Source organism: Theropithecus gelada, chromosome 10 (assembly GCF_003255815.1).
Source record: "Theropithecus gelada isolate Dixy chromosome 10, Tgel_1.0, whole genome shotgun sequence".
NCBI classification, from domain to species: Eukaryota; Metazoa; Chordata; class Mammalia; order Primates; family Cercopithecidae; genus Theropithecus; species Theropithecus gelada.
The window spans coordinates 61,612,381-61,638,922 of NC_037678.1; the positions used below are offsets into that span (position 1 = coordinate 61,612,381).

The following is a 26,542-nucleotide window of genomic DNA, read 5'->3' on the forward strand; positions in this document are numbered from 1 at the left end:
AGCTATTATCCTTAAAGGCTTTGCCATGGAAAAGACACACAAGAAGGAGCCTATTGGTCTACTTTAGGCCTCAAACTGACACACACAAAAAAGGGTTAAATGGTCAGAGAATGTTTTCTCTTCCAGTCCACTTCCGCATTTAAATTTCTTTTATGGCTTTACAACACCACAATTACCTTAATCTGTCTCTCCAAAACCCCTTCCTGTCTTATTTTACAACCTTCCCTCCCATCCCACTCCTTCCATTATGCTCCTTAAACTCAAGTTCATCTTCTTGTCTTCCTCTGGTTCTCATTTCCGGGACCAATTAATTATATTTAAAAATCAAAAAAGATAATTCAGACTTCAATGATAGGACAGCCAAACTGTCTTTCAGAGAAGTATGTTACTTGATCTACAAGAAGGTCTTCTGATCTGGAGATTCTGGGTGCAATCAGAGCCAGAACAGACTGTTCATTGTTTTATTATTATGTCGAAAACTAAATGACAGATTTACAAGTCAATTTCACTTTCTAATAGCAAGAAGACATGCTTAGAGCAACTCCTTTAATGCAATGTCCTGGTGGGGTTTTAGATAACTTACTTCTCAGCTTTGGGTCTGTTTTCTGATCTGTAAAATGACCTCTATTGACCCCTTACATGTCTGGTCACAAGAATTCTATGAATTTTTAAAATTGCCTTGGCCCATGTGGGTTTAGGTAAAAGGAAAATTTTAAATGCTTGAGGGCAGTGGTTCTCAAATATTCCTGTGTATGAGCCCTGGTACTTGGACTCATCCTCAGATATTTTAACACAAGCTCTCCAGGTAACTACAATCCACTGTCCAGAACCATATTTTGAAGAAACCCTGCATTGTTATTTCTTATTCCTGAATCTTCTGAGCAACATTAATACCAAATATGAGCCACCTTCAAAAATTGATGTGCTACTGATTTTATTTTCAGTTTCTATTTCAATTAGGTCTCTCTGTTCCTTTAAAAGGCAGGCATGTGCTGAGTCAGTCTCTGGGGAATTTTTTTTTTTTTTTTTTAATTTACAGCCTAGACTATTGAGTCTCTACAACTGAGGAAGAAAAAGGTTGTTTTCACCTGCTATTCTTCCAACCCCTATTTGAGAGGAAGGAGGAAAAGCTACTTAAGGGATGGCACAGCTACTCTAACTTAGATAATAAGGAGGGGGTTAGTCAAGCTCTTTAAAATAGAAGTTCTCTTTGTTGTCTTGACACTAGTGAGTGCAGTCATGCTTAGAGACAGACAGGTAACTGAGTCCTGCCAGTGGGGCTCAGATGCCTTTGGGAGCTAGAGGTTACGTACCAAGAGTCCTGGCGAGCTTCCTGTGATACACACAAGCACACTCAATCAGGTCAGCAAACTTTTTCTGTGAAGGGCCAGGTACTAAATAGTTTAGACCTCGTAGCCCATTCAAGTTCCACTGCAAGTATTCAATTCTGCCACAGTAGCACAAAAACAGCCACAGATTACATGTAAATGAATAAGCATGGCCACATTCTAGTAAACTTTATTTACGGACACTGGAATTTGTATTTCACGTGATTTTCCTGTGTCGTGAAGTAATACTCTCCTCCTTTCAATTTTTTTCCTCCAACTACATTTTGAGAAATGTGTCATTAGGCGATTTTGTCATGCAAACATCATAGTGTGCTTACACAAACCTAGATGGTATAGCCTACTACCACCTAGGCTGTATGGTATAGCCTGTTGCTCCTAGGCTACAAACCTGTACAGCACGTTACAGTACTGTAGGAAACTGTAACCCAGTGTTAAGTATTTGTGTATCTGAACGTATCTACAACATAGAAAAGGGGCAGTAAATGTATCATCTTCTATCTTATGGGACCATCATTATATAAGTGGTCTATTGTTGACAGAAATCTTGTTATGTGGCACATGCCTAAATTTAAAAATACAAAAACCATTCTTAGTTCGTGGGCCACACAAAAGCAGGTGTAGTCTGCAGAACACTGAGTTAGTATTAACTAGAAAGTATCTGCAATGTCTCCTGTAGAAAGGTGTCTTACTCAAGCTCAGGGTCTAAATGAAGAATATCCTCCCTGATTTACCTACTCCTGTCTAACACACCTCAGCTTTCTGTTAACTTGTTCTCATCTCTCTTCTCGCCCTGCACACAGTCCATGAATGGCCAACCAACTTGACTTGAAAGTGGTTAAAATCTACCACTCTGCAAAACTAAGTAAGTCACATGATAACTCTGAAGCAAGGCCAATGACTGGCCCACTGCTAATTCTGCTTCTTAAGCAACAAGCTGGTTAAATTTGTTATTTATCCCCCTTGAAGTGGGAACAACATCATACTTGTTCACAAAATGCTAACCACCTCTGATGAAATTCCTTAGTAAATAAGCAGACTTCAGGGATCCTTATAAAATAAGGTTTCTAGTTAATCCTTATTTAACAAAAAGATCCTTTTTCTTGAATACTCAAATAGATTTTACTGATTTCTGGAATAACTGGGTCCAAGCACAAGCTGAACTGCTAAAAAATAAACTATCCAGGGGGCTTTGCTGCAAAGGCAAGCAAGCTTCCTTTAATAGGGAAAGAATTACATTAAAGCGCAGCAAAGCCTGCATTTAGTCTGTTAAGGACACATCATAAGTGAAGAGATGAGAGCCCCCAGTCTAATGGGTAATTTCACCACAGCCCAGAATTCTCAGGAGGCAACTAAGTTACCCCAGGCCCTCCTTTACCTTGTTTTGTGTCACAATTAGGAACTCAGGCTTTGGCCTGAGGTAGGCCTAGATTAGCCCCCCTGCTCTGTGGTTTAGTTGTAACTATAAAGCCTTGAGCTAGTTACTTTACTTAAACCGTAAGCTTTAATTTCTTCAAAAGTAAACTGGCCCAGTTAACATTACTGGAAATAGTAATGGTAACTACCTCAGGATTGATAAATGAAAGCTTAGAATTCTTAAGGTACTGCCTAGGGCATTAAAAATGTTCAGGCTGGGCGCAGTGGCTCACGCCTGTAATCTGAGCACTTTGGGAGGCCAAGGCGGGCGGATTACAAGGTCAGGAGATCGAGACCATCCTGGCTAACTCGTTGAAACCCCACCTCTACTAAAAATACAAAAAATTAGCCGGGCATGGTGGCGGGCGCCTGTAGTCCCAGCTACTTGGAGGCTGAGGCAGGAGAATGGGGTGAACCCGGGAGGCGGAGCTTGCAGTGAGCAGAGATTGCGCCACTGCACTTCAGCCTGGGTGACAGAGCAAGACTCTGTCTCAAAAAAAAAAAAAAATTAAATAAAAATGTTCAAATATCAGCTATTTATTTCATTCCTATTCATTTTCTCCTTGCATCCCCCCAAAACTGATCACAACTGGAAGCTAAACTTGGAGGAATCTGGATCTATTCCCAGTCTTTAAGCAATTTATCAAGTTGGTATCTAAGACTTTATATGACAGTGGTCATCATAGTGGTCAAAGCTACAATCCCATTTTGTTCCATCAGACTAATAATATATGTCTAGCTAACTGTGAGCCAGATTACTTATAAGATGCAGCCTACACTGATCATGAACATGCAAGTGAGAAGATAATCCCATATAGAATACAAAGTTCTGATCTGCTTTTACTATAAGTAACACCTTGCATGAGTTAGCCTCTTGGGTGCTATTTGGTAGTCTACAATCTTTGCTTCTCTACTGCTTATAGTAGGCTATTGACTTATTACTGGTAACAATTTAACAAATAGAAATAAATTACCTTGTTATAGGCAACATGCTAGAAACTTACAATTTCAAATGAAGTTGTGGGATAAAAACAACCATTTTAAAGGCTACTAATCCATAAAGGTGTATATAAACGTAAGTTCATCTGTTTTGTCAACTACACAATAGACATAACCTACCTCATAGGGTTGCTGAGACAAAATGAGAACTTACTTCATCCAAAGGACCTGAAATTTTCACCTGTTTAGCTCTAAGGGGTCAAATAAAACGGACAAATAAAACTGCCTGAGCTTCCAACTGCTTTGGTAAACACAACATTACTTACTCTCTTAGCATGTAAGCCCTCTTAGCATGTCAGTCAGGATAAAACAATGTAGACATACTGAAGGAAAGCTGTTATTCAAACTAATAACACATCAAATTCACATGTGTCTTTGGATTTTTAAATTCCAAGAGCCCCAATCACTCATATTCCAAGTAGAATCTAAACCACAATCTCTTGGGTCTTATCTAAATTTTATCTACAGCTGTGCTGTCCAATATGGTAGCCACTAGCCACATGTGGCTAGTTTATATTTAAATTAAGTAAAATAAGTTATCCGGTCTCACTTGCCACATATCAAGGGGGCTCAAAAGCCTCATATGGGCCAGATGCAGTGGCTCACGCTTGTAATCCCAGCACTTTGGGAGGCTGAGGCAGGTGGATCACTAGAGGCCAGGAATTGACACAAACTTGGTCAACATGGCAAAATTCCGTCTCTGCTAAACACAAAAAAATTGGCTGAGTGTGGTGGCCCACGCCTGTAATTCCAGCTATCGGGAGGTGAGGGTGGAATCACTTGAGCCTGGGAGGCAGAAGTTGCAGTAAGCTGAAATCGCGTCACTGCACTCCTGCCTGAGTGACAGAGCAAGACTCTTGTCTCTCATGCACACATGTACACATACACATACACACACACACACACACACACAAACAAAAACAAAAACAAAACCTCATATGGCTAACAGCTACCATACTGGACAGCACAAATATAGGACATTTCCATCATGACAAAAAGTTCTATTGGATGAATGATCCAGGACAATACTTTGCTTCCTAGCACTCTCTACTGTACCTGTTGGAGCCCAGTCAAGGACCTTTTCCCTACATGGCACTGTACTATTCTGTGTGGTTCCCAGGCCTGGCTAAGCTGGCTGTCTCAAAGTAGCCTGCTACTGCACAGAACCTCTGGAGAAGCAGGCCCTCAATGAGCACCTGCCCAGAAAACATTTCAACTGAAGTTATTAGTCTGCCGAAGTGTAAGACAAAACAGAGATAGAGCAATTATTTTAAGCTTCAGGAGCAGGGCAAACAAATTCCATTTTTACCAACTACCTTTGTTCTCTTAATAGAAGACAACGCTGGAATTTTTTTTACTTATCTCCGAAAGTAATTAACTAGTACAAGACCCTTAAGATGGGCAATTGTGTTTCCTTTTTTCTTCTTTTTTTCTTGAGATGGAGTTTTGCTCTTGTTGCCCTGCTGGAGTGCAAAGGCATGATCTCGGCTCACTGCAACCTCCACCTCCTGGGTTCAAGCGATTCTCCTGCCTCAGCCTCCTGAGTAGCTGGGATTACACGGATGCGCCACCACACCCGGTTAATTTTGTATTTTTAGTAGAGATGGGGTTTCTCCATGTTGGTCAGGCTGGTCTCGAACTCCCGACCTCAGGTGATCCGCCTGTCTTGGCCTCCCAAAGTGCTGGGATTACAAGTGTGAGCCACCGCACCCCGCTGGGCACTTGTATTTCATATGCTGCTCTATAGCAAGTCACATTTTCACAAGGACATCCCTGCACTACAAATGCATCTCCTTTCCCAAGAGGCAGAACTTAAAAGGGAAAAAGGACTTGTCTAACCTGAAAATGTATCTTCTCAGGCCAGCTCAATTAGGGCAGGCCCATTCCTGTAGGCTTGTCCTCCTTTGCTTCCATTAAGGAATCCTTGATGCCCCGGGAAGAGTGAGAGCGAGTACAAACCTCTGGCCTACATGGGGATCCACAGCTCAGCCTAAACTGCGTTTGTTTCCAAGGGTCAGGGGCCTCCAAACACACTAAGTCCACACCTTGTCTGGCCATAAAGACTTTAAGTATGCTGATACATTGTTTCATGTATCCTGTTACTAATTCAACCAAGGTACCTTCTTTGTCTAGACAATTCTCACTGACGGGGCTTGAAATGCGCAGGCCATTCTCTGGGCGACTAGCTGTAGAAAGACTAAGACTGAACACACCTCTCCTACTGAGGTGGTATATATTCTTCAGAAATACAAGAAGCTTTTCTGGTGTTAATCATATAACTGCTCCTTAAATTTTTTTATACTCCAGAAGATCCTCCCCCGATTATGAATTACTCCAACTTCACAACTATAAGCACGCACAAGTAATAACCCCATCCATGATTCCTTGTGAAAGAAGAAGGAATACTGCTTAAGAGGTTGAATTACTACAAAACTAGTATCTTGCTCTATTCTATTGGTTCTGAAACTTCAGTCCACGTCTGATCACCTGGTAGACACTCAGTAAAACCTGAATGGCTAAGCCTCTACTCCCAGAGTTTAAGAGTCAGTAGGTGTGGGTGAGGCCCAAGAATCTGCATGTCCAACAAGTTTTCAAACAATGCAGTGCTGCTGACCAGGAAACCACACATTGAGAACCACAGCTGACACCTGAACAATACGTGTTTGAAATGCTTGAGTCCACTTACATGAGGGTTTTCTTTCTCCTCTGCTATCCCTGCGACAGCAAAGCCAAACTCTCCTCTTCCCCCTCAGCCTACTCAACAAGACAATGAGGATGAAGGCTTTTATGATGATCCACTTTCACTTAATAAAGAGTAAACATATTTTCCTTATGATTTTCTTAATATTTCCTTTTCTCTAGCTTACTTTATTGTGAGATTATAGTATATAAAACATATACAAAATATGTGTTAATTGACTGTTTCTGTTATCAGCAAGGCTTCTGGTCAACAGTAGGCTATTAAGTTTTTGAGGAGTCAAAAGTTATAACTCGAATTTCTGACTGCACAGGAGTCAGCGCCCCTAACCCTCGTGTTGTTCAAGGGTCAACTATACTGCTCTATTCAAATGCTTCCATTTCAATCAGTACCATCAGGAGCTGAAGTCCCCAACTAATTTAATCTAAAGGTAGTGAGCTCCTCAGATTGGATTTTCAGTATTCCACTAAACTATGCTGTACCCCACTTACTTTCTAAAGTCCTGATTTAACCATCCTAGTATTAGTATGAAACAAACCCTGCTCTTTGTGCTCTGCTTGTCACCCAATCCGAAAAAGTAACATCAGAATTAAATGGTTTGTTAAATACTGAAGTAGTAGAAAGGATTAGGATTCTGACACACAGTAAAACAGCTGCAAAGGCAGTTAACTATATCTGCTATTTGGTAAGTGCTCACTGAAAGGTAGAAACTATTTAACTTAGAGCGAAGTATCAAGCTTTTATAAACATATATTTAAAAACACTGTTCGGGTACTTTAAAAATATCCTGTAAGCTTGGCTGGGTGCGGTGGCTCACTCCTGTAATCCAAGCACTTTGAGAGGCCGAGGCGGTCGGATCACTTGAGGCCAGAAGTCTGGGACCAGCCTGGCCAACATGGCAAAACTCCGTCTCCACTAAAAATACAAAAATTAGCCGGGTGTGGTGGTGTGTGCCTGTAATCCCAGGTACTCAGGAGGATGAGGCAGGAGAATCACTTGAACCCAGAAGGCAGAGGTTGCAGCAAGTCCAGACTGTGCCACTGCACCCCAGCCTGGGCGACAACGCGAGACTCTGTCTCCAACTAATAATAAACATCATCATCATCCCATAAGCATTATACCTTAACCAATGGAGTACTGTAATTGAATGAAGCAAATACACATCCTTAGCCAAATAAGATAGTAAAGTTCAGATAGATAGATCAACTTCTCCAAAGGAGGTCATGGGTCACCTGCATTAGTCAGAATCATTTGGGATTGTTGAAGATATATTAAAAATGCAGATTTTCAGTACCCTCCACTACAAGGTGTACGAGTAGGAATACGTATTTTCAACCATCCCCAGGTGACTTTTAAGCACATTAGCTTGAGAACAACAATGAGCCAGGTGCAGTGGCTCATGCCTGTAATCCCAGCACTTTGGGAGACCGAGGCGGGCGGATCACGAGGTCAGGAGATCGAGACCATCCTGGCTAACATGGTGAAACCCCATCTCTACTAAAAATACAAAAAATTAGCCGGGCGTGGTGGTGCGCGCCTGTAGTCCCAGCTACTTGGAGGCTGAGGCAGGAGAATGACGTGAACCCGGGAGGAGGAGCTTGCAGTGAGCTGAGATCGCGCCACTGCACTCCAGCCTGGGCGACAAAGCGAGACTCTGTCTCAAAAAAAACAAAAAGAAAAAAAAAAAGAGAATAACAATGAAAACTTACTGTTAAGCTCTCAAAGTTTCTCACTTGATCTTCAACCAGCTGGCAAGCTAGGGGAGAAAGGAGTTTGCACTTCATAACTGAAACGTTTGTTGAAAGCATCTATATTGACCATACAGAATGAAACGGTGCTCTTACTTTTTTTTTTTGAGACAGGGTCTTGTTATGGGGCACAGTGGGGCAAACAGAGTTCACTGCAGCCTCGACCTCCTGGGCTCAACCGATTCTCCTTCCTCATCCTCCCAAGTAGCTGGGACTGTAGGCGCACACCATCGTGCTTGGCTAATTTTTGTATTTTTTTGTAGAGACGGGGTCCCACCATGTTGTCCAGGCTGCTTTAGAACTCCCAGGCTAAAGCAATCCACACACTTTGGCCTCCCAAAGTGCTGGCCACTTCTTAATAAGGAAAACACATAAATACAGACTACTACAGAATGAAATATTAAAAGAGGATAACAAAAGCTCAATGAAAGCCAGAGAAAAGTGGTTACACTTCTGGCTTGGGGTTAGGTGGTAATTGCAGGCAGACTTCCCTAGAAAGGAAATGGAGTATCTGTGACTATGCCATCAATACTGAAACAGGCTCTGAGATGTTTAGAACTCTCAAGGAGTTCACAATACTTAGTGCCTTCCTAAAAATATGTAGTAAAATGGAGAAGTATTGGGTATACCTAGCTAAACCTTATCAAATTCTAAAGACTAAGAGGCATTCATTCATTCCAGGGTATAAGAAATACTACTTAAACAGAACCCAACATGGTTTGTTTGTTTTTTTTTTTTTGAGACAATGCCTCGCTCTGTCTCCCAGGCTGGAGTGCAGTGGCGCCATCTCCGCTCACTGCAACCTCTGCCTCCCAGGTTCAGGTGACTCTCCTGCTTCAGCCTCCTGAGTAGCTAGGACTACAGGCATGCACCACCACACCCAGCTAATTTTTTGTATTTTTAGTAGAGATGAGTTTTTTTTAAAAAAATCGATTTTCTAATAAACGTACTTCTTAGGGACTTCTCAGTGTTATGTGCCTGGCCTGGAAATCAAGTGTAACAAGCCAGTAGTTATAAAGATTAGCCAATTTGTGTCCTTCTCCTCCCTTTCCTTTCCTCTCCTGGTTAAATGGAAACACTAAAAATTAAGAAATAGATCCTGAGCCACAATCAATTCCTAAGAAGCTCTTGTTTCTTCATTTCTGGTATTAAACAGTAAGAACTACTAACACTGCATCCATTCCTGAAAAAATGCACTGACAGTACGATTAAGGCACAGTAAGTCTAACATTTTGTCCCGATCACTTTTCTAGTATTCAAACCACTGTAAGTAACACCACTATGTACTCTGCACCTTTCTCTGAAGAGCTTTAACAGCTTTTATGTATTACCCATATCAAGACACTTCATGGATTAGGAAGGGTCAATAATATTTAAATAGTTTCATAAAATTAGTTTCCCAGGATTAGAATTTATTCTCTAAGATTTTAGTTCTTCAAATATGTGAAGATGGTGATTTTAAATTCAAGGATTTAAATTATTCCAAATACTTGAATTAGCTATTGTCACATGACTTCTCACATAGAATGTGAACATCTCTAGCCATTCTGACAACCTACCTGCTCAGGAAACGTGAAAACTATTTTTTTTTTTTTTTTGACGAGTCTCGCTCTGTTGCACAGGCTGGAATGCAGTGGCACAATCTCAGCTGACTGCAAGCTCCGCCTCCCAGGTTCAAGCCATTCTCCTGCCTCAACCTCCCAAGTTGCTGGGACTACAGGTGCCCGCCACCACGCCCGGCTAATTTTTTGTATTTAGTAGAGACGGGGTTTCACCATGTTAGCCAGGATGGTCCCAATCTCACGACCTTGAGATCCGCCCACCTCGGCTTCCCAAAATGCTGGGATCACGGGCGTGAGCCACCACCGCGCCCAGCCAAAAACTATTTTTCTAAAATTCATGCAACAAGGGTGTCTGATACAAAAAGATAATAGGAAATAAATACACAGAACTTAAATCTTTCTGTCTATTTCAGGCAAAAAGGTTTAACGGGTATATAAGTATACTAAAAAAAAAAAATTTTTTTTTTTTGTAACATTTTTAAGGAATAAGAGTTTGGAAATCTTTGGAAATCCAAGGTCCTAGGTCTCCAATTTCTTTAAGAGGGGAAAAAACTCACGATTAGGACTAAATGGAGATGTCACTCTCTTGCACTGATAGTGAAATATTAACTGCCAGAAAGTACCTCCAGTCCCCATTCATGTTGTATGACAGGAGCCTTTGTACTGAGGCCTAATGAAAAATCTCAACAGAGGAAGTGACTGTATATACCTAACAACTTACTAATTTCAAAGTTCATCCTGATAGGCATGTAGGTTTGTCTTGTTCATCTGTGTCTAGTTACAGATATTCACTTTCTGAATGTTTGTACGAATGAATATGGCAACTTAAACTTTTCCATTTACAATTAAACGTGAAAATTTTAGTGTCCTAAGTAGACTGCCAAATATTGCACCATCCCAAGTGTGAAAGGCGAAAGTTAATCACTGCTAAAGATGATGATTAGTATTGTTTTTTGAGACAGGGTCTCACTCTGTTGCCCAAGATGGGGTAGGTACAGTGGCATGCTCACAGTTCACTGCAACCTCTACCTCCCAGGGCTCAAGCAATCCTTCCACCTCAGCCTTCTAAGTAGCCGGGACTACAGGCGTGCATCAATACACCTGGCTAATTTTTGTATTATTTTTTTGTTGAGACGGGTTTTTCCCATGTTGCCCAGGCTGATCTCCAACTCCTGGACTCAAGTGATCTGCCCACCTCGACCTCCCAAAGTGCTGGGATTACAGGCATGAGCCGCCAGCCCTGCCCCAAAGATTTTTAATCCACAATTTAAGGTATGAGAAACAAACGAAGTGGTGTGTACACAGCAAGTGCTTGTCACTGGGCAACCGAAGTCGCCACAAAGTCAAAGCAAGTCAGCACCCTCCTGAGCCGGCCTTTCTATGATTTACAGCAACAGTATCATACTCAATGCTCCCTAGTGACCCCTCCAGCTTGGTTAGAATTTCACAATAGATGTATGTCCAAATTTAAAGAAATTAAAGATGTTCCCTTTGTACAAAGAGACTCATAAAGCAAATTCTGAAAAAGGTGTTGGGGTTTTTTTTTTTTTTTTTTTTTGGCATTGGCAAGGAACTAAAAATTCTGTTCTAAGCTTCACCTTTCATAAAGTAATCCTCACATGCTCTTTAATCCTCAATGTTGTAAAGTAAGTATTAAACCTACTTTACAGGTGAAGAACTAAGGCTCTGATATTAACTTGTTCAAAGACCTAGCAATTGAGCAGAAGCTCAAGAACTCGAATTTAAATTCCCTTTAAGTCTCTATTATGGGGTGGTGGGGATGTAGGTGGGGTTGAGGGGCGGGAGACTATTCGCACTCTGTATCAGAAGAACACGAAAGAAAAAAGCTTTGAAGACTTAAATCCAACCCTATTGCGGGCACATTCCTTGTATACTGAGGGCAATAGAGCTACAGAGCATTAACAAATACCCATCTTCCCAGATTTTTTTCCCATATTTTATGAACTATATTTTTCCTGAGATGTTTATCTTTTAAGATTCTTTAAAATTAGGCCCTATTCCATAAATTCTACACTACAAAATTATGTCCTCCTGCCTACTTTTAATTGAATTTAAGTCTGCGCCTGTTGTGATGCTTCTGTGATAATCCTTTTGCTGAATGGCATAAGATCTCTACTAAGATCCATTTGGCTTAAATCTAATGAACACTACTGAACACATCCTTAAATGACTTTTGTTTATTTCCTTTAAGTAGCACTTCCAAAATAACAAATTCAAAGCAATTCAATATTCAGCATTAGCTAGACTTATGAGCCATTACTGAAATTTCTGCTGAATTTATCAAGTTTTTTCATGGAATCTCCCAAATGCCTATACTCACGCGTAACTGTTAACATGGCATTTGGTACTAAATTCTCACAGATAAGCTTTATTATATTATTTAAGGTATTCTTATTCCCAAGAATTACTATTTCAAAGAAAACCGAGTTGGTCACTTTAAGCAACTATTTGAATAAATGAAAAACTGAATTCTCAGGTGCTTTGAGACTTCTCTGTTCAATTTAAAATGCTTTGGGGGAGAAGTAAAATAGTGGCCTTTGAAAAAATATGCTGACACAAGACATATTGAATTTTGTAGTTAAAAAAAATTAACAAATAATGAACGTGGCATTTTATTAAATGCATCGAAAAGGGTCAGGTTATTTTTAATAGAAAATCCATAATTCTATTAAATGGTTGAGAAATTAGTCACATCAATAGACTTCTTTCATTTGTGAGCCCATCTTCAGTACTGCTAGAAGTTCTTTCGGCAATGACCACTTTGCTGTAACCTCGTTCTTAGAAAAGTAGGAACCAGATATACATTGGCTCCTACTTAGCCCAAACCTAGATATGAAGACACCTTTTACTTTACAGTGACTACTTTGTAATTGGAAGAGATCAGTGTAGGCTATGCTGATTCAATTAGGTAAAGACTCAACAACACTAGTTACATGGTACAATTCACTGTGTAAATGTCAAGAAGATTTAAAACTAACACGGAATACCAGTGAAAGACTCCCCAACATCAATCACTATTTCAAACCTAACATTCAAAATAAAGATCCAGTTGAGAATAGAAGCTGTCTGATCAAAGTTTACATTTTACAATGAGGACAGAGAGGCACCTTCATATACTTATCCAGTTCTCAATAGTTTGTGAAACATAAATATTATCCTTGCTTATGGATGAGAAAACAAGGTTCAGTGGCCAACCCACATTTCATAGGAAAAATAGGGACTTATCTAGATTTTTCTGAATCCTATACCAATTTTGTATTTTAACACAGCTGTCTCCTCACACCCCCACTCTTCACCGCTACACCCTAGACCTAACATTCCACACACAAAGGGTCCAAGCTATCTCTACCAGCAGATAATCAAGGGCAGGTTGTGATACCTGTACTAGAAGCTTACCAATTACAGCCTGAGTGGGGTTTCCAGAATCTGGACCAAAGCAGCACGTTATCAAAAAGGGGACATGAAACGGAATAAAGGGTAAAAAGAAAAAAACATTTCCTTTCCTGGTCTCTGGTTCTCTCCATAAGCCTGTGCAATCTATACTATCTTCATTCAATTCAGATTTAATGCACATAAAAATGTGATGCCTAATACGTTTTCAAAATTAGTTCCCTTCATCCCACTTCTCCTTCTGCTGCTTGGCAAGAGCTCAGACAACGAGAAGGAAACAAAGGGGCTACCTTACTGGAGTCAGGTTAAGTAAAGGGTCTTAGCCAATGAGATCCACAAATGACAATGATTCTGAAACCTACTAGTCTCCTGCACAATCAGTAATATACCTACAAAGCTTTATAAATTTGGGTATTCATACATACATGATAGCAAGATTAACATTTGGACTTCTATTAAGGGGCAAAAGGGTGTATTATTCTGGTGGAGGACTAACCTTCAACAAAGAACTTTTTTTCTGTAAACTCCAACAGCCAAGAAAAGTCCTAGGCATCTATCTTTGCTAGGGTGTGCTAAGAAAAACAATATAAAGAATAATGGGACCATGTGCTGACTGGGTCGGTTTCGTTCTTAAAATATAGGAAAACGTCAGAATACCCAGGGACCTGTGAAATTTTTTTCCCAACATCATCATTTACAACAACAAATACTGGAGATCTAAAGTCCCTAAAAATGCTGATTGCTTTACCATCTTTTGTTGGAGCTTACCTAGGTGTTTCTTAGGTATGCTAATGAACTGTGTTCTTTAGGCTCCTTGAATCCACAGAAACAAAAATGTGAATTTCAAAGGCTCAGAGGGGAATTAATGGCCTGGTAGAGCTGCCTCCCCAACCCAAATCTGATGGGAAGGGTAGAAGGAAAGATGGTAAATTAAAACATTTATTACACATTTCAGAAAAATTTAGCAGAGAGATAAGTGGGTGAAACTAGAAGCTTAAGACAACAAATGAAAAACGAATACCTACCAAAAGGAAATTAAGGGTCAGGCACAGTGGCTGAAGCCTGTGATCCCAGCATTTTGAGAGGCTGAGGCAGGCACGCTGCTTGGGCCCAGGGGTTCAAGACCAGCCTGGGCAACATGGCGAGAAAACTCGTCTCTACAAAAAGTGCAAAATTTAGCCCGGCATGGTAGCGTGCACCTGTAGTTCCAGCTACTTGGGAGGGTGAGGTGGGAGGATCGCTTGAGCCCAGGAGGCAGAAGTTGCAGGGAGCCGAGATCACACTACTGCACTCCAGCCTGGGCAACAAACAGAAACCCTGTCTGCCCTCTACCCGGCTCAAAAAAAAGGAAAGAAGTTAAAATTAAAAGTTGCCTACCTCCCTTGGAATTTCCTTCTTCACTAAACGTTGAGACATAAATGACACAAAGACAGTTAATACAAACTTTGATACAGATAGCCAAAGTTGATATTACGATCTATATACTCCAGAGATATGCATGAGATACCGGTAATGTTACTTCTCTCCCAGTTTGAAAAATATCTAGGGTCTTTCTTATACACACAGAAAATGTTCAACAATATCTATTTACTACAAAATCATTTCAGCAAACTATCAGCCATTTCTTATAATACCACCAAAATACCATTAATATCCAATAGACATTCATCTACAAGCTTCCCCACAACCCCCAAACTTTGTCCACCCTTCCCAGGCCCTATGCTATCAACACAGCACATACTGCCCACATCTAGACACGCAGGTGGCAGGGAGGGTGGGGATTGGCAAAATGCTAATTATTCCAACCCTGGCCTCTACTTTAGATTTTCTACTGCAGCTATTGGTCTGTAGCCACGGGGATAGAAAGCTGCTGCTTAAACTTGAGATGTTTGAGACATGGAAATAGAGAGAAAAGACCTGTTCCAAATATTACTACTCAAAGTTTAAACACAATCTGAAAGCTTCCTTTAAACACGATACCCATTCGCCTCTTAAGGGCTAATGTGGAAGTCTCTAAACTCTTTACCTTAAGAAATCCATGTGTCAACTGTTTGCCTAAATGCCCTTATTATCCAAAGTTAATGGTTTCAAAATAATTAAGGGACAGTCAGATAATCTAAACCACACAACACAGAAAATTCAACTGACTCTCACCTCCACATCCTATATATTTTACTATTCTTTCAAGAGTTCTGTTTTTTTTTTAAACCTCCAGGTCCAACGTCAAAATACTCTTTTCAAACATTTCCACAGCTTCATTCAAGCTAATTACATTTGAATTCATTTTCCCAAGTGAACCCAGTTTACCGGAGTTGGACGCAGTTTCCACATGGGAAAGATGCAATCCCTCACAAAACACACTTCTGAGGAAACAACTTTGGATTTGAAGAGTATCAGTTTTACTTTGCACTAAAAAGATGGCAAAAGGCAAAAGTTGATAATGATGTGTCATGTAAATATGCATTCATGTCCAACTAACATGAAATAACATGGTTTTAGTATAATCTGAAATCTTCTAAAATGATACGCATTCAGAAAGCACAACAGAATGATTTTCCATACCACTAGCAGCAGGGGACAACTGTTATTATATAATTAATATACAACACAGTTGTATATTAAAAGGCAAACTTTTTTTTGCACCTCCCCACCCCACACACGCACTGAAAACAAGCAAAACAAAAAAACTTCACAGCCCAATTTTGGAATATAGACTTTAAGATATGTTATTTAATAATCTGAACAAACTAATGAATGTCTTTTCAACTCTCTCAATTCCTCATCTTTATGCTGACAGCAAGGGGAAAAAGACTCAATTCCTTTTTTTTTTTTTTTTTTTTTGCTGCTATTGGTTAAAACGAGATTTGAGGACTGACCTTGGTTTGCTATTTTCCATTTTACTCTATCTACTGAACCAAAGAAAAGCAGGAGTTGGTGACTGTTACTGCTAGCTATATTATTTAGTTTGCACCTTTCAAGCCACAACATATTTATGATTCTTTTAGTGATGCCTGGATTTTCTTGTTTTTACCAGAAACATCCAATCCTAGCCTAAAATTTGTTTGTGAGATCTGATATGCTGGTAAACTAAAAAACACATGTTGACAAGCAACTTTGTTTTATGTCAAAGTGTAGTATAAAAATCCTAGCGGCTCACTAATTCTAAAAAGGTGCCTCAAGGAGTCCAGTTGCGACGTAAGGAAAGACAACCACCTTGGAGCATAATGCTTAAGTATTTCCTGATTGAGGATGCTGCAGATTTCATTTGGTGGTACCATCACTTTTCAGTTTTAAAAAAGTAATGGCAATTTTCAGAAAGCCACATCATCAGCTACCTGAAATCCCCCCCACCGCATTCAGCTATGCTACCGCCCATCCCAATCCATACCCAATAGCACAGAAGTACAACCGTCTATTAGCATCAGAAACAATTCATATTTAATTACCTTCATCCAATTTGATTCCATTAAGCCAACCAGAATCAGCGCAAGATGTCAAACCATGATCCCATATATCATTTCTTAGACTAAAGACTGATGGAGTCAAGTATTGAGATTCGCTAAGGGGGTCAATTGGGGGAGAACTCCCTATCTCCATTGCAGACAGGTAAAAACTTGAAGACATCTAAAACACCAGAAGAATCGCTAACACTTTAACCTGGTATTACCATTATCAATTCTACAGAGTGCTACGCAGCCTGTACAGTACTGTAATAATGACTCAGCCCCACTACAGTTTGTTCTACCAATACTTAGGAAGTCTTTTCACTTAGACCTAGATACGGTTTCTGCTCCAAATTCCTAACTCACTGTCAACGTTTTAAATATAAATAACAGAGTTTCCCAGCAGTTGAGTATGGGCCAGAATGTTCTAAATTACATACAAACAGCTACAATTTTAAATATTGTGAAGAATGAACTCCAAAATGTGTGGGGGGTGGGGCGGGGGGAATCTTTTATATCTTAGGGGATGAGGGCAGGCAAAATGAGAGACGTTTGATTTTAATACATGAACTTGTACAGTTAATCTGTAAGATGGGTTAGGCCCTCTTAAAATCATGCTTAAGCAATATCCTCTTAATACAAAGTTCAATAATGACATATCTGGGCGTAAGTAAACATTGATTTCTACTTTTTTTAAAGTGTCTTTCATAGTTACATAAATCAATCACTGGTTAACAATGTATTACTTGAGACAGCAAGCATAGTTACTAACACCACATCTTCCAGACAATATTCACAAAGAATAATTACACCAGTGTCAGACCTTTATGGTGGCAGGGAGACAGTCAAAGCGCTTTTTCTTTTGAAGAAGCATGTTTAGATAAAAAGCAAATGACAAATTATCAAATCCTTCCTTCCCTCTCTCCTTTTTCAGCTCTGTAAGAAAACAGAGATTTGCGGCTTTTTATTTTTTCATGCTAGTATCATACAGTATCACTTTAGCACAGTGGCTCAGCTCATGGGATTTAGAGTGGTCAACTCACGGCCCTTGGGCAAGCTTGTAAATACACTGAAGCCTGAGTTCCCTCATCTACAAAACAGAAATAATAGGACCTAACTCACGATGGTCCTTCCAAGGATTACATTTAATTAGATGACCCATGGAAAGAGCTGAGATTCATGCCTGGCAGTAAGTATTCAATAAATAATAGCTATTATTGCTATTAAATGTGAGCCAACACTTCTAAAAGTCAACATAGGCAGATTACTTCAGCCTCTATAAATATGTCAGTAAAGATCAATAACCTAACCAGCTCACAATCATTCACGTGACTTAGGTGAGAACCATGTAAGTTAACTTTCTCACAAGAAGAAAGGGCTAAACTTTGTTTCATTACTTACATTACCTACTCAGCCCAGCCTGACAGCCAAAAGAATACACTCTATATTAAGATCCCACCTTCCTCTAGCGAAGTCAAAAGGACTTCTTACAGCCTCACCTGCACATCCTTTCTTTGCCCCTGTATCCCAAAGAAACATGTCTATACTGTGGTTTTCAAAACTGCAGGCCTCACCTCCTCCCTCTTTTAAAATCGTGATAGGTTGGTTAAATGTACTTAAGAAACACTCCAACCCGACAATTCTCTGCGTCCAGTCTTCCACAACCCTCAGCTCAGAAGTCACCTCCTCTGAGAAATTTCCCCATCTTCAGATAAAATTAAGTCCCCTATACTTCAAAGCATTTTGGGTACACATATGCCCCAGTAATTACCTTATAATTAACTAATAATGTCTCCCCCAATAGACTGAATTGAGAGCAAAGGAGTGTTGTGGTTACAGGATCAGCTCTACACTAAGCACAGTGGTTGGCACATAACTGGTGCTCAAGAAATGCCATACTTTAAACCAGATTCTCTCCTGCTGGATGCCCCACTTCAAACTCTGAACATAAGGTTGCTCTCAGTAGAGCAGGCTAACATGATGGACTGCTGATTACAACACTAGAAAACCTACTCATCAGCTTCTCCCATTGGAGAGGTTCCCGGAACCCAGACTCAATTGAGCAGGATTATGCACCATCAAAATCAGTGGGAATTCCCAGCACACTACAGAAGGTACCTTCTCCTTCAACAGGGTTGTTCGAAAGCCTGCAAGGATGAGTTTTTTATTGGAGGAATCTTCCCTGGGTAACTGAAGTAGAAATACACAAAGAATAAATGCCTTGATTTGACTGAAAAGGGTTCAAAAACATAAAGAATTGGAAAAAAACAAGCTAGTTCTTGATTCCTGAAAAACAGTGGCTTGTGAAAAAGAATGAACAGGAAGCAGGGGTGGGTGCTGGACACTCTTTGTTTCAATAAATAAAATCCTTTTTTCCTCCCTACAGCCCAAACGAAAAGGCCAACACACCAGGTCCACAAGAGATGCTCAACAATCTTTCCTTCCAACAAGTACAAACTAAACTGCGTTTCCAAAAAAACACTACATTGGGAACCTCAGCCACAATGAAAAGTTCCAGTCACTAACAGTTTAATTTTTTAAAAATCCAACATTTACATTGGGTGACCCACAGAGAACTTGCAAACTTTCTTTAGTGAGGTACTGCTACCTTTGCAAAGAACGTAACTTGGGAAAAACAACCTGGAAACGTAAAGAACTCCACAAACGGTGACTTTAGTTTTAGAGCCATAATTCCTATCATAAACATCCTATTGAAAAAAAAAATTAACAGTTGCCTAAGGAAATCTTTCATTCTGGAAGCAAAAAAGGAAACAAACATGAAGCAGAAAGGGAATAACCCCCAAAATAAAGTTTAAAAAATAATAATTCAGTCCCCCATCCTTCCCTCTCTGGTGAAGTATGTGATTTATATAGCTTTGCTCTGCAGAAATCTCGTTCTGGGCAGCTCAAGGAAGGAGCCGAGGGAGGGAGAGAAAGAGACACAGGCACAGAAAGGAGAGGAGAGAGAAAAAGAAAATGGCGCAGAGACTAAGTCCCGACCGTCGACAAGGCGACTTTCCCGGGAGGAATCCCGGCCCGGAAAGACCGCCCGAGGCCGGGTGGCGGACGACACCGGGTCTCCGTTGCCCCCTCTTGGGAGGGCCGGGATCTGGGGGAGCTGGGGTCCCCGGAAAGGGGGTCAAGAGGCGGCCCGATGGGAACAATGGGGCCGGTGAGCGAGGAGCCGGGACTTAGTCTCTGGGACGCCATGTCTGTCCTCTGCCCGGCACCGGCAGGGCGCCGGGGAGGCGGCCGGCGGCTGGGGGGCCCCGGGGTCGGGGCAGGGGGCACACTCACCATTCAATCGGAAATCCGCTTCGATCTGGAAAAAGAAAAGGAGAGAATATCAAACAACAGCCACTTTAACCCCTCTGGCGGCGAGCGCGCGCGGCTGGGGGCCTGGCCCACCCTGCGCCCCCAGGGAGGACGGGGTCCCGGGGGTAGCCACGGAGGGCAACCATCCCCCCTCGAACTGTAACTTCGCGGCCCTTGTTCGCGGCCTAGCGAGCCGATCTACTCCGGCGGGCGGCACCTCGCCGGGGGCCCCGGCCTGTCAAAGCGGCTGGGCCGGGGCTGGGGTAGGGGCCTGCGCCGGGGGTCGCGGGACTGCCAGGCCGAGGTCCAGGGCTGCCGGGGTCAGGCCGGGCCGTACCTGGGAATCGTTGTGGAGGTGGTCCCCACTCATGTCGGCCCGGAGCGACGAGCGCGGCGGCAGGCTAGGCGGCGTGGGGGAGACGCAGACGGCGAACCGGCCTGTGCGGGCGGACGGGGACCCCGGAGCCTCGAGGAGGCGCAGGTAAGCGGCGGTGACTGTGGGCCCGAGACTCCAGAAACTGCTGAGGCTGCTACCACGGCGGCGACGCTGCCTGACTGCCGGGCGGGCGGCGAGAACAGACCCCACCAGTTGTGTAACAGCCTAAGTTCGCATTTGGGCTCACTGCGCCTGCGCGGTCGCTTTTAAACAACACGTCGACGACGTCAGCGCTCGCGGAAAGAGGCCGAGGGTTGCGGCCCGCCCCCTCGCGGTTAGCCGGACGGACCCGGCTTTGCATCGCAAGCCCCGCCTCCGGACCGTGCGCGCGCCGCTGTGATTTGCATAAGGAGCCGACTCCTCCCACGGCGTCCCACCCCAAGCAGCCTCCCCTTCCTCTCCAGACGCCTTTTCTCGGAACCCCGACCCCTCTGCTAGGCAGTGCGCAGGCGCCACCCGGGCACCGCCTCCGGGCCAGGGCTGGCCGCGCAGCCACGTGGTGGGCCTTTAAAGGCCGCGGCGGGACCCAGGCGATCTTGGGCGAGCTGGTGTCCCGCGTTCCCATCTATTTGGAGCAGCGAGTACCTTGGCAGCCGGGACCCCAGAGGTCTCCCCGGCGCCTCCTTTCTTGCTAAGCCGGCCCTGAGGCTGCCTGGTGGGAGGAGTCCCCTCCCCAGCCTTTGTCCAAGCCCTCCAACTTCTGGAGTATTTCACGCCCACTTGTTAAAAATTATTTTAATTTTTCAACCAACCAAGGGTCCGGTTTAGCCCCAGTTTTCCGCCGAGTACATGTAGCCCTGGGTCACCAAGGGTCTGATTTCTTTGGTTCATTCTACAAATACTAAGCATCCGCTATGAGCCCAGGAATTGTGCTGAGGGGAGGAGGAATGCAAGAGACCAAAGGGAACTGAACCTGTCTCTATCCGCGGCTGTATCCCTAGCATGCTGGGAGGACGGAGCAAATGGGGAATACAACTGCCTTTTATAGAGCATCTATTCTGTGCCCAGCTCTGAATTCTGAACAATAGCTCTGTGAGGTCGCCTGTTTTACAAAAGGCAAACTGTCTTAAAGACAAGGCACCAACAACCAACTACCTTGCATCTATAGTTGGATGCCTCTCAAGCTTCTCTGGGGATGAACTCAACTCTACTTAGCTAGAAAAAGCCCCATCCTGACACCTTCCTTTCCCTCATTTCCCACCAGTCCCGCTGATTACTTCTCTTCACTCCATCTACTTCTCTCTGCCGCCCATAAGCCTTTGAAGTCGGCGTTCTCTTGCTTGGATTAATACAATACGCTGGCCGGGGGTGGTGTCTCACACTTGTAATCTTAGCACTTTGGGAGGCTGAGGCTGGCAGATCACTTGAACCCAGGAGTTCAAGACCAGCCTGGACAACATGGCAAAACCCCGACTCTACAAAAAAAAACCCAAAAACTGGCAGGGCGTGGTGGCATGTGCCTGTAGTCCTGGCTACTCGGGAGGCTGAAGTGGGAGGATCACATGAGCCAGAGGAGGTCGAGGCTGCACTGCACTCCAGCCTGGGCAACAGAGTAAGACGCGGTCTAAAAACAAAAACAAAACAAAACACAAAAAAGCACTGCACTCCAAAACACTACACTCTAACGGATTGCTGCTTCCATTCTTGGCCCTCTCCTAAACTGCATTCCAACAATTACCTAAGTGATCTTTTCAACATGCTAATCGAACCATTACTCCTTTGTGGATATTGCCGCATCTATTACCACTTTCACTATTATTTTTAATATTTTAATTGATCTCCTTTTTATTTACCTTCATCCTGTTATCTGTGAAATAGTATCTATGAAATCATTTGGAAGTAAATATGAAAAATGTTCATCCAGTGGACCATCAGTATCTTTATCACATCTAATGGTAAACATTAGATGTGTTTACCACACCTTGTGAATGCTTCAAGATCAACCTAAATATCACTTTTTCAAAGTGACTTCCAGGCACACTACTGACCCTGCTTCCACTGGCTGACCAAGGGTGCCTTATAGGCTAGGCATGGTGGCTAACGCCTGTAACCACAGCACTTTGGGAGGTCAATGTAGGTGGATCACTGGAGGTCAGGAGTTCAACAACAGCTTGGCCAACATGGTGAAATCCTGTCTCTACTAAAAATACAAATATTAGCAGAATGTAGTGGTGCACACCAGCTATTTGGGGGGCTGAGGCAGGAGAATTGCTTGAACCCGGGAGGCAGAGGTTGCAGTGAGCCGAGACCGCACCACTGTACTCCAGCCTGGGCTACAGAGGGAGTGAATCTCAAAAAATAAATAACAAAAATAAAACAAAGGGTGCCTTGTAGTATCTATTTCCTTTGTAACACTTATGACACTTGTTATTAAGTTACAAATGGAGTAATTGGTTTCCTGTCTATTTCCCCTATAGAAAGCAAGGTCTGTGAGGGGGTGGGGGGGAATCTTGTCCATCTTGCCTACCACTGAATTCCCAGCACCTAGCAACAGGCCCTCCTACAGAAGAGGTGCTCAAGAAATGGGCAAATCAAAGCAGGTTACCCTGCTTTGGTTAGGAGCACACATTTGGAAGTCAAATCAACTGAGGTTTGAATTCTGCTCTGCTGTTTGTTACCTGTGTGATCTCAGGCAAGTTGTCTAACTTCTCTGAGTCCCAGTTTCCTCGTCCATTCTGTGGTGATCATTGTGGGTCTTTAATAGACTATCAAAAAATAATTGTTTGAGGGCAGGCACCTAGTAAGTGCTGAGTCTTGGATTCATCCTCAGGTTGGCCTGACTCCAAAGCTATACTCTTTCTCTGAAGCAAGCTGCCAGAGCCAGTTTTGCCTTGCTCTTGGTGTCTCTTCTCATGCTTTTCCCATCTCAGGATCAATCCCTGGCCAGAAGATGAGGCATCTGCTTGCTGCAGTGAGTCCAAGATAGTTTGAGGACTGCCTTCAGGAAAAATGGTACATCCACACTACTCCACTCTCCCAACCCCCATTTCTCAGGGAGAATCTGCATTTGCTTTTTTTTTTTTTTTTTTTTTTTGAGACAGAGTCTCACTCTGTCACCCAGGCTGGCGCCATCTCGGCTCACTGCAACCTCCGCTTCTTGGGTTCAAGCGATTATCCTGTCTTAGCCTCCCAGGGAGCTGGGATTACAGCCATGTGCCACCACACCCAGCTAATTTTTGCAATTTTAGTAGAGACCGGGTTTCACTATGTTGGTCAGGCCGATCTCGAACTCCTGACCTCATAATCTGCCCACCTTGGCCTCTCAAAGTGCTGGGATTACAGGCATGAGCCACCGTACCCAGCGTGCATTTGCTTTCCAGGTCCCTCCAAAAAAGACTAGGTAGGCATGAAAACAGCATAGACTTCACAATGGCAGACCGAGGACGTCCCTGTGCACAAACATGGAAATATCCAGGCGGTCTTGTCACAGGCTGAACTCTGCCAGCATGTGTGGCTGGCAGTGCTCAGAGGTTGACTGACTTACTCTGTCTTACAGAGGCCACTCCTGACTCCTAACACTTCAAACCCATGTCCCCACCATATGGTAATTGAGGAGATTATTGATAGTGCATGGACAAGCATTTTAATTCTAATAGATATGTATTCCAATATGTATAAGAAACAATGACCATTGTTTTACGGATATAACTGGGATGAGGCTTTTTAAAAAAATGATTGATTTACATAAAAACATATAGGAATAGTGCACAGAGGAGACATATAAGACAAATTCCAGGAAGGTTATAGGCAAATAAATGAGGTTTGGGAAACACTGCTTTAAATCAAGACTGTTCACTCATGGACCATCCCAACCCTTATAAAAATAACTAGCAGGTGAAAACTGGTAGTGTAGGTCTGTCTCCAAAGTATGCATTGGGAACAGTGGACGGTTTATAGATAATCCACTAAAAGAAGAGGTCCACATACAAATACATACATTATTATATTCACAGTTAAACAGGTTTTTTTCCCAGGCGCCTTCTCAGGGTCTTCCATATGCAAATACTTATGTGACTCTTGAAAAGAGGGACCTGGAGTGCAGCATCTCCAAAATGTAGGTAAACCCAGCCAGGAGCGGTGGCTCACACCTGTAGTGCCAGCACTTTGGGAGGCCAAGGCAGGTAGATCATCTGAGGTCAGGAGTTCGAGACCAGCCTGGCCAACATGGTGAAGCCCTGTCTCTACTAAAAATACAAAAATTAGCTGGGCATGGTGGCACACACCTGTAATCCCAGCTCCTTGGGAGGCTGAGGAAGGAGAATTGCTTGAATCCCAGACGCAGAGGTTACGGTGAGCCGAGATGGTGCCACTACACTCCGGCCTGGGTGACAGAAGGAGACTCCATCTCAGAAAAAAAAAAAAATGTAGATAAATCCAAAAACACTTTTTTCCGGACTACTTCTTGAGACTTGGACTTTTTGGGGGTGGTAGAGAGGGTGCACCATTCCTAGAGGTACTGCAATCCAGGTCAATGTGTAGAGTGGACAGACCAAGCTCCTATTCCATCTCCTTGCTCCAAAAATCTATTTATTATATTATCCTCAGATAGAGAATGTATCAGATATTAAACTGGTAAGAACAGATGCTGCACATGATCTTAGCCAGAAGGCCAAGAAGCAATGAGACTTGAACTTTTTGAAATGACTGAACCTCGAGACTCTTGATCTAGGTGGTCACCCAAGATTTAATTCTTACTCATTTGATTCTGACTCTCTTAGGTTAGTTATCAACCTGGCCCAACTCTTGTCTCCCAGAACGGAACACCTCTAGGGTTGTCTAAGCAACTCCTGCTTTTCAGGAACCCATCCATCTGCACAGTTTCCCTGGACTGCAAGATTATGGAGGAACAAGATACACAAATACACAGATGTGCTGCTACAGTTACTTGGACCAGGATGGGCACTCGATCCAAGCTGAGCCACTCAGGTTAACTTCCTTAAGGCTCTAGAATTCAGAAGAGGAGAATGGTTCCATCTATCTTCTTGTGGATAGATCTGTAGTATGTAGATTAGGGAGCTGCTCCTGGACCTACTTGCTGTCAGAAGGGCCAGAGAAACCTGGAGATGGGGGAGGAAATAGGAGGAAGTGGGTGGAGGAAGAGATAAGAGATAGAAGTCCCTGCCGGGGCTTTGGCTCACACCTATAATCCTAACACTTTGGGAGCCTGAGGTGGCTGGATCATTTGAGCCTAGGAGTTTGAGGCCAGCCTGCGTAACATAACAAAATCCTGTCTCTACAAACAGAAATTAGCTGGGCATAGTGGTGTGTGCCTGTAATCTCAGCTACTAGGGAGGCTGAGGCAGCAGTGAGCCAAGATGGCGCCACTGCACTCCAGCCTGGGTGACAGAGTGTCACCTTGTCTCAAAAAAGAGAGAGAGAGAACCCTGATGAATGAAGTTCAGTACCCTGGTTCCTACTTTCTCCTGAAGCCTGGTTGCATGGTTCCTGTTCTAGCACCTTTAAATTGATTCCTCCTTTTGCTTAATTGCACTCTGATGGGTTGGTCCTAATCTCCACCTGATTCCTGGGCACTCACAAGGCCTCTATTATCCTTTTGGCATCCCCTCTGGGGCTGGCATGCTGTGGAACAGGATGCCCCTCCTGACATTTTGACCCTTGGATGCTGGCACATTCTTGACTTTGCCAATTCTTTGACAACCATGTCTTCTAGCACCTCTCCCCGCCAATGCCTAAGAATCTGTTGCCCTTTCAAGATTCCGATTCCCTTGGAAAAGAACCTGCTGGGTGCTCAAGAAAGGAGATTCAGGCTGGCGATCTCAGGAACAACCAGAAGAGCCCTTTGCCTCCTAGAATGAAACAGCTCAGCAACAGTTGAGATGTGTGGAATAAAAAGGTCAGAATCAGGCCGGGCGCGGTGGTTCATGCCTGTAATCCCAGCACTTTGGGAGGCCAAGGCAGGCGGATCACCTGAGGTTGGGAGTTCGAGACCAGCCTGACCAACATGGAGAAACCCCCTCTCTACTAAAAACACAAAATTAGCCAGGCGTGGTGCTGCATGCCTGTAATCCAAGCTACTAGGGAGGCTGAGGCAGGAGAATCGCTTGAACCTGGGAGGTGGAGGTTGCGGTGAGCCGAGATTGCACCATTGTACTCCAGCCTGGGCAACGAAAGGGAAACTCCCTCTCAAAAAAAAAAAAAAAAAAAAAA

At 43.0% G+C, this 26,542-nt stretch overlaps 1 protein-coding gene and 1 non-coding gene across 2 annotated transcripts in view; both read right to left on the reverse strand.

The window, feature by feature from the left end:
* The window catches only part of TOP1 (DNA topoisomerase I), a 94,697-nt gene extending 74,139 nt beyond the window's left edge, over window positions 1-20,558 (reverse strand). The window contains exons 1-2 of the mRNA XM_025398620.1: window positions 20,276-20,558; window positions 19,921-19,945 (exon numbers count right to left, since the gene is read on the reverse strand). Of these exons, the coding sequence (XP_025254405.1) occupies window positions 19,921-19,945; window positions 20,276-20,308 (58 nt within the window). The 5' untranslated portion in view covers window positions 20,309-20,558. The remainder of the gene's footprint in view (window positions 1-19,920; window positions 19,946-20,275) is intronic.
* A 4,247-nt stretch (window positions 20,559-24,805) lies between these two features.
* On the reverse strand, window positions 24,806-24,995 carry LOC112633923. The gene has a single exon (XR_003121679.1). It is a non-coding gene; the product is annotated as a U2 spliceosomal RNA (small nuclear RNA).
* Window positions 24,996-26,542: the final 1,547 nt, after the last annotated feature.